Source organism: Cavia porcellus, unplaced genomic scaffold (assembly GCF_034190915.1).
Source record: "Cavia porcellus strain 051 isolate PalLab524CR breed Dunkin Hartley unplaced genomic scaffold, mCavPor4.1 scaffold_8, whole genome shotgun sequence".
NCBI lineage: Eukaryota > Metazoa > Chordata > Mammalia > Rodentia > Caviidae > Cavia > Cavia porcellus.
In genome coordinates, this window is record NW_026947491.1 from 9,913,256 (window position 1) to 9,930,008 (window position 16,753).

Here is a 16,753-nt window from a genome sequence, read left to right on the forward strand (position 1 = left end):
GTCTCTCTAAGTTGCTCAGGCTGGGCTCAAATTTGTGGTCCTCTCGCCTCAGTCTCTCAGAATGCTGGGATTACAGGCAAAGGCCATCACTTGAGAGTCAGCCAGCTTTTTTTTTTTTGTACTGGGAATCAAACTCACAACCCTGCGCTTGCCAGGCAGGCACTTGTGCCACTGAGCTAAATCCCCAGCCCAGAGGCAGCTTCTCAATGGCTGCACTCCTCCGGATCGTACCTGCAAGAGCTGGGAGGTGGTCGTCAGGGACAGCTGCTGTTTTTAAAAGAGCTTTGGGTTCTCAAAGGAGCTGGAAGGCTCCATTTGCTGTCCCAAAGGCCATTGCCCTCCCTAGATGTCCCTCCAGGCAGGTAGGGCCACTCCCCTCCAGAGACCCCCAGAACAGCCCCTCACCTGTTGGCCTGGACATTCCTGACCAGGAGGAACAAGCTGAAGGCGACCACCACGGCTGTCAGCGCAAGGATGGAGTAATTCCAAGCAGCCGCTGAAGAGGGACACACAGGGCAGGCTGTTGAGGACAGGACTGGCACCCCTCTAGCCCCCCAAGAATCAGCCAAGACTGGGTTCAGATCCAGCCCACGGCAGGGGCTGTACCCTGCCGAGCAGAGAAGCTCTGAGCTCTGGCTCTGGGGACTTTTGAGAAGGGAGATGCGGTCTGCTTTGGGGGAGGCAGCGCTGTAGCTGGATAACAGGGTGAGAGGGCGAGGGGCCGAGATGACTTTTGCAGTCTTCAGTTTGATCCTGTGCAGCGCAAGGAAGAGGAAGAAGGGAGGGCGGGGAAGCAGGGGTGGCAGACGGGATCCAGGAGCTGTGAGCAGCTAAATTAAGAAAAAGAGGCTGATTGGACTGTAGGGTCCCCACGAGGCAGGCTGCAGCCTCTGGGCTTTGCAGTGGCTCCTCCCTTTGCTGGGAACGTTCTCCCCACATCTGCAAGACTGAGTCTTTATTAGAAGGTCCCCTTCTCAGTGGGCCCTCCCATGACTTCTCCTGCTGCACTCGACTGGTTTCTTCTCTGTGTGATCTTACAGCATGTCATCTCTGCTCTGTGCATGTTCATCATTTACTTTATTTTCTGTCCCACCAGAACAGCACCCCTCAAGGAGATGATGTTTGTATTTTTCCCACTGTTGTAACCATCAAGTGCTGGAACAACACACAGTAGGAGCTTGCTCAGTGCAGATGACTGGGTGACCCGGTGAGTGGCCACTGCCCATACCAGGGGGTGGGGTGGGGTAGGGGGTACAGTACAGCTCAGGCCCGAGGTGCGGCAAATGTGCCATTTGACTGGGGTCTGGAGACCCCACCTGGGTTTCAGCCAAATCCTGCTTTGTGCTGAGTGCCCCCCCACCGGATGCCACCCCACCTCTGCCACCTGTCCCTCACCACTCACCATCTTCTACACGGAAAAACCAAATCATTTCCTCCAGCAGCCCCTGGGGTACTGTGGGGCCAGCTGGGGTTCCCGTGGCCTCCTCGCTCGCATCCATGGCCCTGGTCCTTAGCTGCTTCACTAGCTTCCTAGGTGCCGAGTCCTGAGCAGATGAGTCCTGAAGACCCTGGAAACAAAGCAGAGAGCATCACTGGACACTGCAGCCCAGTCTGATCTCCCCTCTGGGCCCAAAGCCAGCTTGCCAAGGTCTCCACACCAAAACATGCTGAACACAGGCGCAGGCAGGAACCTACAGGTGGCAGTGACTGAAATCCCTATGAAAACCCAGCATGGCACGCGTGAGAAGGGGTTTTGAGCTGGGAGTGAAGAGGATGGAGCCAGTGGTGGGCCATGAGACTCTTAGAGAGGACATTCTACGACCCCAACCTCTTGGGGCTAGCCAATCGAGGTAGCCAATCGAGGGCTTTTACTCGAGCACGTGACAAGGCTGGGCCTATCACAGGCTCCGGTTTGGTGATTTGCACACCTGAGACCCAGACTGGAAAGAGAAGGAGGAGCCAAAGGAAGCAGTTGTGCCTGGGCCGGAGGTGCTGCACAGATGAGCAGAGTTGGTTTCTGTTGTTTGGAAGGGAAGGACCCTATCCCATGCTCTTTGGCTAAATTTCTTAATTTGAACCTGTTTGCATTGGTGCAAAATAAAGTAGGTTGCATTGTGTTGACCAGACCTCAGACAGTCTCAAAAAGGCCTCAAAATTTGTGCTACCTTTCTATTACTACTTAACTAAAAATTCCTCACATGGGCCAGGGATTTAGCTCAGTGGCTTAAGTGCCTGCCTGGCAGGTGCGAAGGTGTGAGGTTGCTAGTTCAATCCCTGGTACAAAAAAAAAAAAAAGATTAAAAATTCCTCGTATCCATATATAAAGAAATGGTAGCTGGCTCATGCGTGTAATCCCAGCACTTGGGAGGCAGAGGCAGGAGGAGCACCACAAGTCCCTTGAAGAATAAAAGACAAAATAAAGATAGAAACAGAAATCAATGAGGTGCAGGGGGAAAGTAGAGAAGATGAACAAACCCAGAAGCTAGGGTTTGGTTTGGTTTTGCCACACTGGAGGTTGGATCCAAGGTCTTCTTCACTCTGAGCCCTGGCCCCAGCTCTTTTTATTTTGAGACAGGATCTCAAAAAGTTGCTAAATTGTCAGTCGTCTCCATATCAATGACAGTTGCTGCAATCCCAATCAAAATGGATTTTTTTGAGACCCTTGATGCGTGTATTCTAAGTATCAGCCTTGTTAGGTAAGACACTAGCTGCACAAATGCAGTTTCGGAACACAGGACGTACTTTTGATACAAGACTCCTAGAGAGAAGGACCAGAGTTGAAATTCGAACCTTTGTACATGTGGGAACTCGATACACAATAAAGGCAGCTCTGATATTCGTAGGGATAGAAGGAATTATGTAATAGACAGGGGAGAGAAGACTGGCTCACAATAAATGGACCAACGCGAGCATGGGCGAATCTCTAACAGTCTCCTTGAGGAAAATGTTAGAGGAAAATGTAAAGTTAAGAGAAGGGCGCAGAACGTCCTGAGCAAAACCATGCACATTCAAGTCATTCGATGGGTAAGCATATGAAGGAACGCTCCGACTCGTTGATGACCTGAAGAATGAAAAGGGAAACCAGAAGGAACTGGCACTTGGCATCTCTTAGAGGTGGGCATAGTGTGAAAGTTGGATGATGTCACCAATAGGGACCAATCAAGGGGGTGGGGGTGGGGCAGGCACCTAAGGAGCAAATGGTTCCAACCAGGGGTACACATTCCGTGACACAGCAGTCCTTTCCTGAGAACGTGTAGTAAAGAAACTTTCCTAAGGGGCAGACCTTATTACTGTGAAAAGTCAAAACGTGCGCACCAAAACAGCAGTGTGTGTTTTACAAGAAGACATTTCGATTGATTTGGTTAATTATTGATCATGAACCCGGGAATTGAACCCAGAGCCTTTTCCCTCAGCTGCATCCCAGCCCCTTTATTTTTTAATTTTTTATTTCAAGACAGGGTCTTGCTAAGTCACTAAGTTGCCCAGGTGGGGCTGAACCTGGTGACCCTCTTTCCTCTGGCTCTGGCACCCACAGCCCCGTTTAAGAATACCTTGTTAAAAGGACATACATTGAATGTATTAGGATAGTTGTCTGTAGGAGAAGACAAACAGGAGATGTTTGTTGCTAAAAGTAAGGAAATAAAACAACACCAGGTAGGCTGGTACACACCTGTATCTCTAGCCCTCTTGGAGGCTGGGGCAGGAAGATTCAAAGTTTGAGCCCAAACTGAGCAACTTAGTGAGACCCTGTCTCAAGTAAAGTTAAGAGTAAATAAATAAAAGAACTCGATACACTATAAAGGCAGCTCTGTCTCAAGTAATAAATAAAAATAAATAAAGTAAATACTTTATTTATTTTTTATTTTATTTATTTTTTATTTATTTACTCTGTCTCAAGTAAATAAATAAAAATTTAAAAAGGGTTGAGGACGTACCTCTATATGAAGGCCCTGGGCTCGCTCCCCAGTATTGAAAAAAAGCAGAAAGAAAACAAAAGAAAAGAAATAAAACAGACCAGCAAGTATAAGACTCTGGGTTGAGTTTCTAACACAGCAAAAAAGTAAACCAGTAAAAGAGTGTGGAGTTGACCCAGAGTGAAAACACTCACAGGGCACTAATTAGAAAGGTCAGCAGTGAGGCGATCCCAGATTCCAGGGCCCAGCAATCTCAGCCTTTGGATACTCATGGTTTAGTGGACTACTAAACCATTAAACCTAAACTGAGAAAAAGGAGCCATGGGAGACGGAAACCAACATTAGAGCTCTCCCCAGTGCTGGATTATCACCAGTCAAAAAACAGTGATGGATTTTAGGGAAAATACTTTGGCCTGAATATACCTGGGTGGGGTTTTTATACTGGAACAAGCATTCACGTGTCAGAGTGGAGATGGAAGTCTGGGGGAAAGAAAGACCTTTATTTAGACTTTCAAGGCCTTGGTGTCTCCTATGTATTCCCTCATTTGTAGGATATCATGGGATATCATAAGAGATGGGTTCTTTGTTCCTACTCTGGCTGACTGTCTGTTGTCATAAGCAGCTGTGATAGTCTGTCCAATTGTGATTCCTGGATTAATTAGTAACACATTATAGAAATGCTCTCTGAGGTATAACCTAATGCCTGGATTAATTAGTAACAGCCATGGGCCCCATCCCAGTGTATGCAGTCAGCCTGTGCACCTAGGGAGGAGAAAGAGGCAGTCAAGGTACCAAGCCCCCGTAGCCCTGGTACACCTGATATCCCTTCCTGTGTTGTACAGGTTTCTTGTGGATCCACACGGCATGCATACAAGCAGCTGTTTTCCCATTAGCGTGGTGCTGGGGATTCAAACCCCTGGCCTTACACACTCTAGGCAAGCGCTCTACCACTGCATCTCAGCCCATCCAATTTTCATGCATTAATATTTTCTCCATGTGTATGCATTTTCAACAGGTGCATATATTGTGTACCTTTTGAGACAACAACCCAAATTTTAGACATTTTATGAACAGAATTGGAAAAGTGTACAGAGATGGTCTAGGACTTGCCATGCGTGGGGTCCTGGCTTGATCCCCAGCTGTGGGATATGCACTTTAAATATGTCTAATAATGTTATAACAAGTGCCAATCAACAACTACAAAACAAAATCACAGGGTGGTTGCAAACCCGAGCCCTTCCCAACTGTTAGACACCACAGGTAATGAGGGCTTTTGTCTGACCACTTAGCCAGTTTGCTTCTAGAGGACATTACTTTATCATCTTTTTAGTATGAAACTAATCTCTGTGCTTTTTTAAGATTTCATTAGTTTTCCCATTAATGTACTTTCCCTGCTCCAGAATCCTCTCCAGGCCAGGTCTGATGGTGTTCAGCCACCCTAACTTCTCCAGGTGATCCCTGCATTTGAGACATGGCTACTGGCTGTGGCCCCTGCCCAGCCCAGCGCAGGCCACCATCCCCAGGGGCAGGTGGGGACTGCTCACCTGATGGTGCACTCTGGGCCTTCTCAAGCTGCTCTTGGATACAGTGTTGATTTCTGTTGTTCTCTTTGCTGATTTCTGTTGCCTTCTTCCTGGTCCTCACCGGAGCACAAGATGACGGTCTTTGTTCCCAAGCTCTCCCCAGGAAAGTGCAGCTGAGCCCACAGAGTAGTAGCTCTGCCCTTGGCCCCTGCCACCCTCTCTGCCACTGCAGGTGACTGACCTCTTTAGTGGGTGGCCTTTGGTGGCAGAGCGGCTCCGCCTGACCTCCGGGATCTGAAGTCACCATCGTTGTCGAGTGCCCACCCTGTGCCTCTATTTCCTAGTTATCATCAATATTTAACCACAGAGCAGCGAGTCAAGGCTGGAATTTTATAACTGGTGCTTTTGATTAGGGAAGATTGTGGCGTCATGTGAATTCCTCAAAGGGCTATAAAATGAGACCTTTGGAGGGCAGGGCTGAGAGAGGCTGGGAAAACTGGTGAACCCCAGAGGAGGAAGCAGTCCAGGTCCACCTGGAAGGTGTACCTTCCAGGAAGCAGGAGTGGGGTGCTCCCATCTATGGTCTGTGCACCCCAAGTTCCATGACCCCTGGCTCTACATTGCCAGTGATCATCGTTACTAGGTGAGCAAGGAGGGACTCATGTTCCTCAGATGTGGAGACAGAGGCTGAGTCAGGCTCAGATTCCTAGCCGGGTGTGGTAGCACATGCCTGAAATTCCAGCACCCAGAAGACTGAGACAGGAGGTTCCCTGAGTTCAAGGCCAGCCTTGGCTAGTCTCAGCTTTGTACAAGACAGCATTGTCCAGAAGAAAAAGAACTCAAAAGGGACCCGGCGTGGAATTCTGGTTCCTCTCCATTTCATAACACTTTCATTCATTCATTCAGTAAATGTTGCTTGAGCACGTGCTGTGTGGATCCTGAAAGGATCTTGCCCTAGTATAAATTGCAGTACAGTTATGGCGGTGGTCTACTCTGGTGGAAGGCCAAAGTGGAAATGCTTATCATTTCCTGCTTCTTCAGCCCTAATTACAACTCTCCTTCCTGTTTGCATGTACACGCACACACACACACACACACACACACACACACACACACACACACACAGAATTTCAATCAGTTCCTCACACATCACCAGTATCTACCCCATACACCACTCCTGATCAGAGGTCATATAACCCTCTGCCTCTCTGTGTCCAGTGGAAGGAGACAGCCCAACCGCCATGGGTTGTGTGCTCCTTTCTACGTCCTCAACTCAATAAACCTGTTCATTTTGTACTTTTGCTTCTCTATTGCACCAGAATACTCTATCATTATGGTGCCCATGACTTGGATGGCAGAGTGCGTTAGCTCCTGGGAGTCACTCCCAGTTCGAGCTCCCTGCCTATGAACCACCTTTTATTTATTTATTTTTTTATTTAAAGATAAAAAAGAAAGGACATAAAAAAGAAAGCAGTAAAAGGGTACAAGTAATACAGAATTTCAAGAAAAAAATTCCTGTGTGGGTTGGAAATGTTTCTTATTCTTCATTTTTCATCTTTTTAATGTATATTAGGGTATTAATATTATTACTCTTTTTGGTTCTGGGGATTGAACCCAGAGCCTTCACACTACACTATATCCCGAGCTCTTTTTATTTTTTGTTTTGAGACAGGTTCTCACTAAGTCATTAAGTCACCAAGGTTGGTCTCAAACTCATGATCCTCTTGCCTCAGCCTCCCAGGCTGGGCCACCTGGGCCACCATAGGTCACCATAGGCATGGGCTGGAGCACCTCGATAAAGCTTCTTATTCCTAAAAAAAAAGAAACCACAGTGTGTGCCCAGAATAGCCTTCATATAGACAGTGTCTGTGGTAATACAACACAAGTGAGAACCAAAGTCCCGGTGTGTGCTTGTGGTGACTTGGTACTGATAAGTCCTTTCTGCCACCTCCACCCACCCGCACCCCTGCCCCTCCTCAGGGAGGTGGGTTTTTCTTTTCAGTCCCATTTCTGCTTATGCATGTACATGGCTGATAAAATATTCCTCTCCCCTCCCCCCGTTCCCATGGGACCTGCCCTCTTATGGGGAAAGAGTTTGTATGGCAACAATCACAGCAGACTGTGTGTCACCTAGAAACCATGGGTGTCTCTTTCTCTCTCCCTCTCTCTTTCTTTCTCTCTTGGCTTTAATAACATCCTTGTTGGAGAGAGAGAAGGCTTGGGCTTTCTCCTGGGCCCTGCTGAGTTCACTTCATGGACTCCAGAGGGAAGATGGCACGTAGGGTTGTGCTGTCCTCTCCCAGGCCTAACAGTCCCACAAAAAGGTGGCTTCTGCCTCAGAGAGTGGAACCTGCAGTGGCCCAGCCAGTCCCCAATGGAGGCTGCAGGGGAGGCTGCTGGGTAGTGGCCTGGCTGGGTGGGCAGTGTGTACCTGTCTCCTGCATCAAGGATAAGCTCTGGAGCCACATATTCTGCACAGGAAGCTGTGAAGGGTTGGTTAGGGCTTCTTCCCTGAGCTTATTTATAACCATCTTTGCAGAGGAGCAGCTGTGTTTTTCGCCAGGTACCCTGGAGCAGGATGGTTTCAGCCTGGCACACTGCCAATGAGAGGAGTTATCCTTTCTGCAGCCCTGGGACCTGCCAGGCAGGGCACAGAGTAGCAGAGTGCAAACTCTGTTCATGAAAGAGCATCAGGTAGGATACAGAGCCAGGCATGGTAGGTGTCATCCCAGTACTCTGGGAGAATGAGGTAAGAGGATCACTGTTTGTGCCCAACCTGGGTAACTTAATGATTACAAGCCCCTGTCTCAAAATGCAAAATAAGAAAGGAACTGGGAATGTAGCTCAATGAGAAGGCCTTGGATTCAACTCCCAGTACTGCAACAAAACAAATCAAAACAAAACAAAAATCACGCAGTCTCAGGATGATGACAGTGAATGACTTCTGGATGTCAGAGAAGGTGGCACTGGACATAAGTACCTTCACAGGAGGTGACTCTTAGAAGGACAGCATCTAGGTAGCAGCAGCCAGTGTGAGGACAGCTAATCTTGGTGGCCTCCCCACATCCTTTAAGTTCCCTCCAGCTTGGATAGAGCAGCACAGCTTTGAGGCTGAGCCCATTTCAGACAAAGCTGCCCATGGGCAACCTGGTCCTTCTGTGCCACTACCCCATCAGCTCTGACTGGCAAGTTTGGGTTCAGATGTGAAGAAACCCATAGGGTCCCAACATATGACAGCCATGTTGAGGGCGAGGTCCAGTACTGTACAGAATGCCATCTGTCATCAACTCTGTGTTCCCAAGATGGTGGAAAGCAGGAAAAACTAGTGGCAAAATGTGAGCTCTTTACTTACTCATTTATGTTTTGCCATGCTTTGGTATTCCAGTTTTTCTTTTGCACAATTATGTGTGTGCATGGGGGGTGCATTGCCTGAAAACCATGGGCAGAGGCACTCAGGAGATGGAGGCACTCAGGAGGCTGAGGCAGGAGGATTGCCAAGTTTAAGACCAACCTGTTCAACTTATTCAGATCCTGTTTTTTAAAAAAAAATGCAAAGGACTGGTATTAAGCTCAGTGTTAGAGTGCTTGGCTGGTGTGTGTGAGGTCCTGGGCTCAATTTCCAGGACCAAGAGAAAGAGGGAAGAGTTTGAGGACTGCATGTTTCCAGGTCTCCTAGACCACTATGAGATGTAAGGAGTATACAGGGGAGGCATTTGGGTATATTGAGGCATCTAGTGAGGGTGTGGCCTGCCCTGAAACCGCAGAGTGATAGATCAGTTGAACCCAACAACCAGAAGATACACTGCAAGGTCAACATGATCGGTTGTAATTAAAGGAGGCAGAAGTGGCACTTTACCCAGCCGATCAGAGCAAGGTGCACAAGGCAGGGACTGAGCAGGGATTTTATTGACAGTTAAGGAGGGAGTAGGTGCTGTTTTGGTCATGGTCTGAGAGCTGTGGGTGGATCTTGTACTTTCTATGTAATGTGTCTTTCCCTGGAGGAGGTTGGCAAAGGGGCTTTCTGTTACACAGGGCATTTCCTTTTCTTATGGTTAGGTTCTTGTAACATGGCAATAGATCTTTTGTCCCTATGTTTGGGATTTTTCAGTGTTAGGGGGTGCTGGTCAATGTTGGCCAGCTCTATCAATATTTAAATGTATGAGGATGACTGTGATCTAATAAAACTTTATATATAAAAGCAGGAATCTGGCAGGATTTAGTCCATAGGCTGCATTTTGTAGACCCATGGCATGAGATGTAAGAGAAGCATCACAAATTTTACAGATGACCTCTTGGAAGTCTGATTACTACACTGTTCACTGTGAATGGTGGAGTGCCTCGTGCAACATAGGTGTGGAATGTCTCACTTATTCTCAAGCTTCCTCCTCTTGTTTCCCATTCTAGAAATATACCATTACCCTCTCAATCCAAATGCATCACCAAAGGAGTGCTGTCCTCAGATTGACAGTTGTCTTCTTTGTGATGGTAGGCAAGCAGAGTATGGCTGAACTTCTTTCACCTTCATATTTTCAGGTAGGACTGATCAAGGTGGGGGTGGTGTTTGCACAAAGAGAGCTAGCCCAGCAAGTTCAGAAAATAAGTATTTTTCCTTTCAGTAAAAAATTTTAAAAATGCTTAAGACAACAATGCTGTGTTTGCACTGTATTTAGTATGTTGAAAACTTACAATCATATCATAACATACCAAACCATATAACCATAGCATCATTGTCTCACACTGTCTATCCTTACAACTAGCATACTAGTGTTAGTTCTCAAATCTAAAACTTTGTATATTATTAGTCTTAACCTCATTGAACAACTCAGACACAGAAAGTCTGTGTTACATAGTCAACTCAGAGATTATGCATTATCAAAGTGTCTGCTGTACTCAGTTCATAGAAGGTTTACTGTGAACAAAAGTAAATAGGAACTTCCAGGTGGATTTGTATCATGCAGCATTTCCTGATATCTGTTCTGCTGCTGAACAGGAATTTAGATGGGAACTCTGTTTTTATTAGTGTGAACTTCAAATAAGTAATGTAATAAGCACAATCCGCTGTTTATATCCTTGGATTCTGTTCCAAAAGATTCAGTCAATTATAGGCTGAAAATATTGGGAGTAAAAATGCATCTACACTGCATACAAACAGATTTTTTGTCCTGGCATTATTCTCCAATCAATGCAGTGTAACAGCTATTCACATCCATTTACATTGTGTTGGTATTAAAATATATGGGAGGATGAACATATATTATATAAAGATGTTGTACAATTTTGTAACGAACATGAGCCTTCACAGATTTTGGTATTTTCAAGGGGAGAAGGCATGTAGGGAGCGGCATGTCTCACTGCTGCCATCTTATCTCGCCCTCCTGTGGGCCTCTGCTGCATTTGCCTACATTTCCCATGATCCTCATGTATGCCTACAATACCCATAATCCTCTTCTGCTTACATCATATATCTGGATGTGATGATGATCTATCAGATAACACTCCGTGCCCTCTTCCTGCCCCATTGGCCTGCCTCCACCCTATATAAGTTGTAGCCATTTTAAGAATAAACGAGACTTGAATGGAATCCTGCCTTGTTTCCATCTCTCTTTTCTCTTGCTCATCCCCCCATCCCTGTCCCCTCTCCAGGCGAGGACCACGGCCTTGATCCACAGGCAGATCAAGTGGCGCCCACATCAGGGCTCGACCTGGCACAAGGGATAACGATGTGGGAACGTTCGCGGGAGTAAAGCGCTGGCCAGCGTGACTGATTCAAGGGCTGCATCCCTGTGATCCGTGCGGATGGCCACCTTACGTCTCACGTGAATCACGGGAGATGAATGGATCTTATCTCTCTACTGGCATGGGGCAAGCACTTAGTGAACACGAATTGTTCGTCAATGGCCTCAGGGAAGCACTCAAGATTAGAGGGATCAAGGTTAAGACTAAAGACTTGCTACAGTACTTTCAGTTTATACATTCAGTGTGTCCATGGTTTCCTCTAGAGGGCACCATCGATTCAAATAGGTGGAAAAGAGTGGTAGATGCTCTCAAAGACTACTATGGTTTTTGGCCCGGAAAAGGTTCCGGTAACTGCTTTTTCATATTGGACTCTAATCTCTGAGCTGCTGACACAACGTCACGCAGATCCCCAGTTTGCAGAGACACTTGCTCAGGGTGAGGCTGCATTATCTGCCTCCCGCAGTTTTTGGCCCCCTTCCCAAGGACGCCTGTGGATTAGTTCTTGGATGTGGCAGCACAATCTTAAAAGGGTTACAAGTTGTTTCAGGAATCATAGATAATGACTATACTGGTGAAATTGTTGTCATGGCATCTTCTATCTCTGGCCTAATTTCCATTAGTCAAGGGCAACTTATTGCTCAGTTGGTGCTATTGCCTTTAGTCCAAACTTCTAATGCAGCTGTGGCTTCCTATAGGGGAAATTCTTCCTTTGGGTCTTCAGATATATATTGGGCTCAATTCATTTCCAAAGATAAACCTCTTATGGCTTTATTGCTCAATGGGAAAAGTTTCTCAGGGCTCATAGATACAGGTTCTGATGTAACAGTCATTAGAAAGGAGGACTGGCCTCCCGCATGGCCCTTAGAAACCACTATGACGCATTTGCAAGGGATTGGACAATCGAAAAATCCACAACGTAGTGCCAGTCTACTTACCTGGAAATATAAAGAAAACAATCAAGGACACATACAGCCCTATGTTGTGGAAGGGCTACCCCTTAACTTGTGGGGTAGAGATTTACTAACTCAAATGGGAATGATGATGGGCAGCCCTAATACTATAGTCACCAAACAAATGCTCACTCAGGGATTCCTTCCTAATCAAGGTTTAGGTAAACAGGGCTCAGGCATTAAAGTTCCTATCTCCCCAGCCCCAAACCCCTCTAAAACAGGCCTAGGCCATTTTCAATAGGGGTCATTGACACTCCTGTGGCCCATGCAAAAGAGATTATCTGGTTGTCAGACAAACCTGTTTGGGTCAATCAATGGCCCCTTACCTCTGAAAAGCTTACAGCTGCACAGCAGCTGGTGCAGGACCAGTTAGATGCAGGCTACATTGTCCCTAGTGATTCCCCTTGGAACACACCTATCTTTGTTATTCGAAAAAAGTCGGGGAAATGGAGGCTGCTACAAGACCTTAGGGCAATAAATAAGACCATGGTCTTAATGGGACCCCTATAGCCAGGCCTCCCTTCACCCAGTGCCATTCCCCTGGGATTTTTAAAAATTGTCATAGATCTTAAAGATTGCTTTCTTTCTATTCCCTTACATCCAAATGACCAAAAGTGTTTTGCCTTCAGTCTCCCAAAAATTAATTTTAGAGCCCGTATGCAAAGATTTCAATGGCGAGTCTTACCACAAGGGATGGCTAACTCCCCTACGCTATGCCAGTCTTTTGTCGCTGCTGCAGTACAGCCAGTTAGAGATCATTGGCCAAATATATATATCTCCCTTTATATGGATGACATCCTCTTGGTGGGAGAGAGTCAAGACCAGACTTTACAATGCACCAGGCACTACAAGCTGCCTTACAAAAGGCTGGGCTTCAAATAGACCCTGACAAGGTCCAGCTTACTGACCCATATACATATTTGGGTTTTCAGTCACAAGGCACTCAGGTGTTTTCTCCAAAGCCTCAACTAAGGCTTGATGGCCTTAAGACACTTAATGATTTTCAAAAGCTTCTAGGTGATATTAATTGGCTTTTACCCTATTTGAAATTGACCAAACATGATCTACAACCCCTTTATGAGATCTTCTGAGGAAACATTGACCCAACTTCCCCCCGAGAGCTCATACCCAATGCTAGAAAAACACTCCATACAGTAGAAGAGGCTATCGCTCAACAAACTGTCTCCTTCATAGATTATAATAGGGCACTACAATACTAATTTTTAATACAAAACTCTCTCCCATGGCAGTATTTTGGCAACAAGCTCCTCTTACGTGGCTTCATCTGCCAGTCTCCCCAAAGAGAGTATTATTGCCTTACTACCAAGTAGTCTCTGACCTGATAATTCAAGGCAGAAGGCTAGGAAAATGTTATTTTGGAAAGGAACCAGATGTCATCATTCAACCCTTCACCAAAGATCAAGTGGACTGGCTACTCCAGACCACTGAGGCATGGCCTATTGCTATAGCCTCCTTCCCAGGGACCATTGATAACCATTACCCTCCAAATAAGTTGATTGATTTTGCTAACCATCACCCATTCGTATTCCCCAAGATTACAGCCTTACAACCTCTTCCCGATGCCCCAGTGTTATTCACTGATGGTTCCTCCTTCGGCAGGACTGCTTATGTAGCACAAAGCAGTGTTTTTACCCTCCAGACAGATACATAATCCACGCAGCTGGCAGAACTACAGGCTATTCTTGCAGTTTTTACCACTTCTCTCGACCAACCCTTCAATTTGTTTACAGATAGTGCCTATCTCACTCAGTCTGTTCCATTATTAGAAACTGTTGCAAACATAAGCCATGGCTCCCAAGCTGCAAACCTATTCAGGCAATTACAGGACATGATTTAGCTTCGCAGTCATAAGTTTTTCATTGGCCACTTGCGAGCTCATTCTGGCCTCCCGGGTCCCCTTGCTCAGGGAAATCATTTGGCTGATATTGCCACATGGACACAGGTATTCATGACCCATTTTGAGCCCACAGAGGACTCTAAGGTATCTGAGGCCCAACGGACTCATCAGTTACACCACCTCAATGCTCAAACCCTTCGCCTCCTCCACAATATTACTTGGGAACAAGCCAGACAAATTGTAAAAAATTGCCCCTCTTGTGCTGTTCATTTGCCTGTTCAACACCTGGGAGTCAACCCAAGAGGTTTAATCCCCAATGCCTTGTGGCAGATGGATGTCACTCATTTTAATGAATTTGGCAACTTAAAATATATACATGTAATTGTTGATACATACAGCGGTTTCATCTTTGCCACACTCCAGACTGGAGAGGCTACTAAACATATGATAGCCCATATGCTATCAGCTCTCTTGGTTCTGGAATGTCCCCAACAACTCAAGACTGACAACGGCCCAGGCTCTACTAGTACCTCCTTTGCCAAATTTTGTAAGTGCCTTAATTCTCCACACCATGGGTATACCTTACAATCCTCAAGGACAAGGTATTGTTGAACATGCACATTGCTCCCTCAAATCCACTATAGATAAAATAAAAGGAGAAACCTGGTACCCAACCCGAGGGTCTCCTAGAAATATTCTCTCACATGCTCTCTTTATTTTAAATTTTCTATCCCTGGATGCCTAAGGCTGCTCAGCGGCATCTCATTTCTGGCACACACAGACAACAACACAATTTGCATCTGTGCTATGGAGAGATCCCCTAACCAACACATGGAATGGCCCTGACCCAGTCTTCATCTGGGGACGAGGCTCTGTGTGCATTACAGGAAAAAGGAGCTAGATGGCTCCCTGAACAGCTTATAAAACAAGTCGACAGCCCTTCATCGAAGACCCTATGTGACGCCCAGGAATAACATCCTCTCCTGAGGCACAATCCCCTGTGTTCTCTTACAGATGGTGAACCTCTCAAAACCTTATGGACCATCGTTGGACTTTTGACAGACAAAGTCAATTCTACCTTTGTCCTGCAGCAACAAGGGGCAGATCATATTGTAATTCCCCGGGAGAATATTTTTGTGCTCATTGGGGCTGCGAAACAGTTGCAACAGGATGGCAACCCTCCTTCCCCGATAAACACCTTAAATTGATGTGGGGGCCACTTGGGTGCAGCCTAGATGACTACCCACCGGCCAATCAAAGACCCTGTCAGGTGCTAAAGGTCACTGTCACCACTTCTGAGGACCCTGGCTGGCTGACAGGACGCACCTGGGGACTTCGAGTCTATGAGTCAAGCAAAGATAGGGGAAATCTTATTCTCATAAAAAGGTTCCCCTACAGGTTTCATCCACGCCCATAGGCCCAAATCCTACTCTAAAGCCAAAATACAATCCAAATCCAAATACAATCAGTCTAATACAGATCCTGTTACTGCTGTTCAAACAACCACAGTAAGTCACCCAACCATAGGCGTTTATCAAGCCCTCCCACACACCAGGTAGATCACATACCTGCCCCTCAATATTAACATTCTAACCTATTCAGTTTGATTAAAGGGGCATACATGGCTTTAAATCATACCCAACCTGATCTCACCCAATCCTGTTGGTTATGCTTGGCTGTTCCTCCACCATATTATGAAGGAAGGGCCCTCAATTTAACCTTTAACAGTTCTTCTAGCTCATCTGCCTGTGACTGGGGTAATCACCACAAGCTGACTCTCCCTGACGTCTCAGGTAGAGGGATCTGTCTTGGGGACTCCAGCAGTCCACCAGCACTGGCAGCATGACTCTGTGCCCAGCTTCATTCAGAGTTCAAGCCAAATAATTACCTCATTCCACCCCCAGGAATGTCTTGGGCCTCTCACCCTGTATAGCAACCACTGTTTTTAACAAGTCTGCAGATTTTTGTGTTCTTGTACAGGTTCTTCCTCACATAACATTCCACCCAGGAGACTACTACCTCCAGGCATCGCAGACTGGCTATATGTACAAGAGAGAACCTGTGACACTCACCTTAGCTGTATTACTAGGGTTAGGAGTCGCAACGGGAATATGAACAGGGACTACAGCTCTAGTGTTGGGAAATCAGCATCTAGCTCAATTACAGGCAGCAGTGAGATATGCCGCTCCCTACACTTCAGCATACCAAAGATGATGACTATATTTAGGAGCCAATCAGATAATTTGCTATGTGGAAAAATCTTGAAAAGCTTTATGGAGATAACATATAACATCACTTATTACCTACTGCTGACTTCAGCAGAAGAAAAAGCAAGTCAGACAATGGTTCTTGTTTTAGGAGCTCTGTCTGTGTAGAGTAAGAACTCAAAAGATACATGATGGAGAAGTAAATGTACAGAGGGAAATGATGTATTCTTCAGCAAACAAAGTGGTACACAAATGTTAGAGAGGCTGATAGAACCAAGTAAGGTCAGTAGGTGCAAAAGAAAGGAATCAGGATGTTGTAGACCAGTGTTTCTCAGATGTTCATGTCTGTCTGAGTCATGAGGCTCTTGTTCATGGGTAAGGTGTGATTCACTGGATGCGGGGTGGAATCTGAGACTCTGTGTTTCTCATGAGCACCTGGAGGTCATGCAGGCACTGCTGACCTAGAATATCCAAGCAGCTGAGTAGTACAGTTCTAAGTTTTCAAATGTTACAGCTGGGTAGGAATGAGTGGATCATAGAAGCCACCTCCTTATGACATCATCCA

The 16,753-nt window shown here is 46.3% G+C and overlaps 1 protein-coding gene across 3 annotated transcripts in view; it reads right to left on the reverse strand.

Annotated features, from left to right (window-relative positions):
• The window catches only part of LOC100714430 (NBAS subunit of NRZ tethering complex), a 45,810-nt gene that overhangs the window by 911 nt on the left and 28,146 nt on the right, over positions 1–16,753 (reverse strand). For 2 of the 3 annotated variants that reach the window (XM_004999160.4, XR_010049127.1), the window contains 2 exons: positions 1,403–1,568; positions 406–496 (listed from right to left, as the gene is read on the reverse strand). In XM_004999160.4, the coding sequence (XP_004999217.2) occupies positions 406–496; positions 1,403–1,568 (257 nt within the window). Of the gene's footprint in view, positions 1–405; positions 497–1,402; positions 1,569–6,957; positions 7,249–16,753 lie in introns of those variants that run through there. The other variant, XM_063254328.1, reaches the window with a different exon arrangement.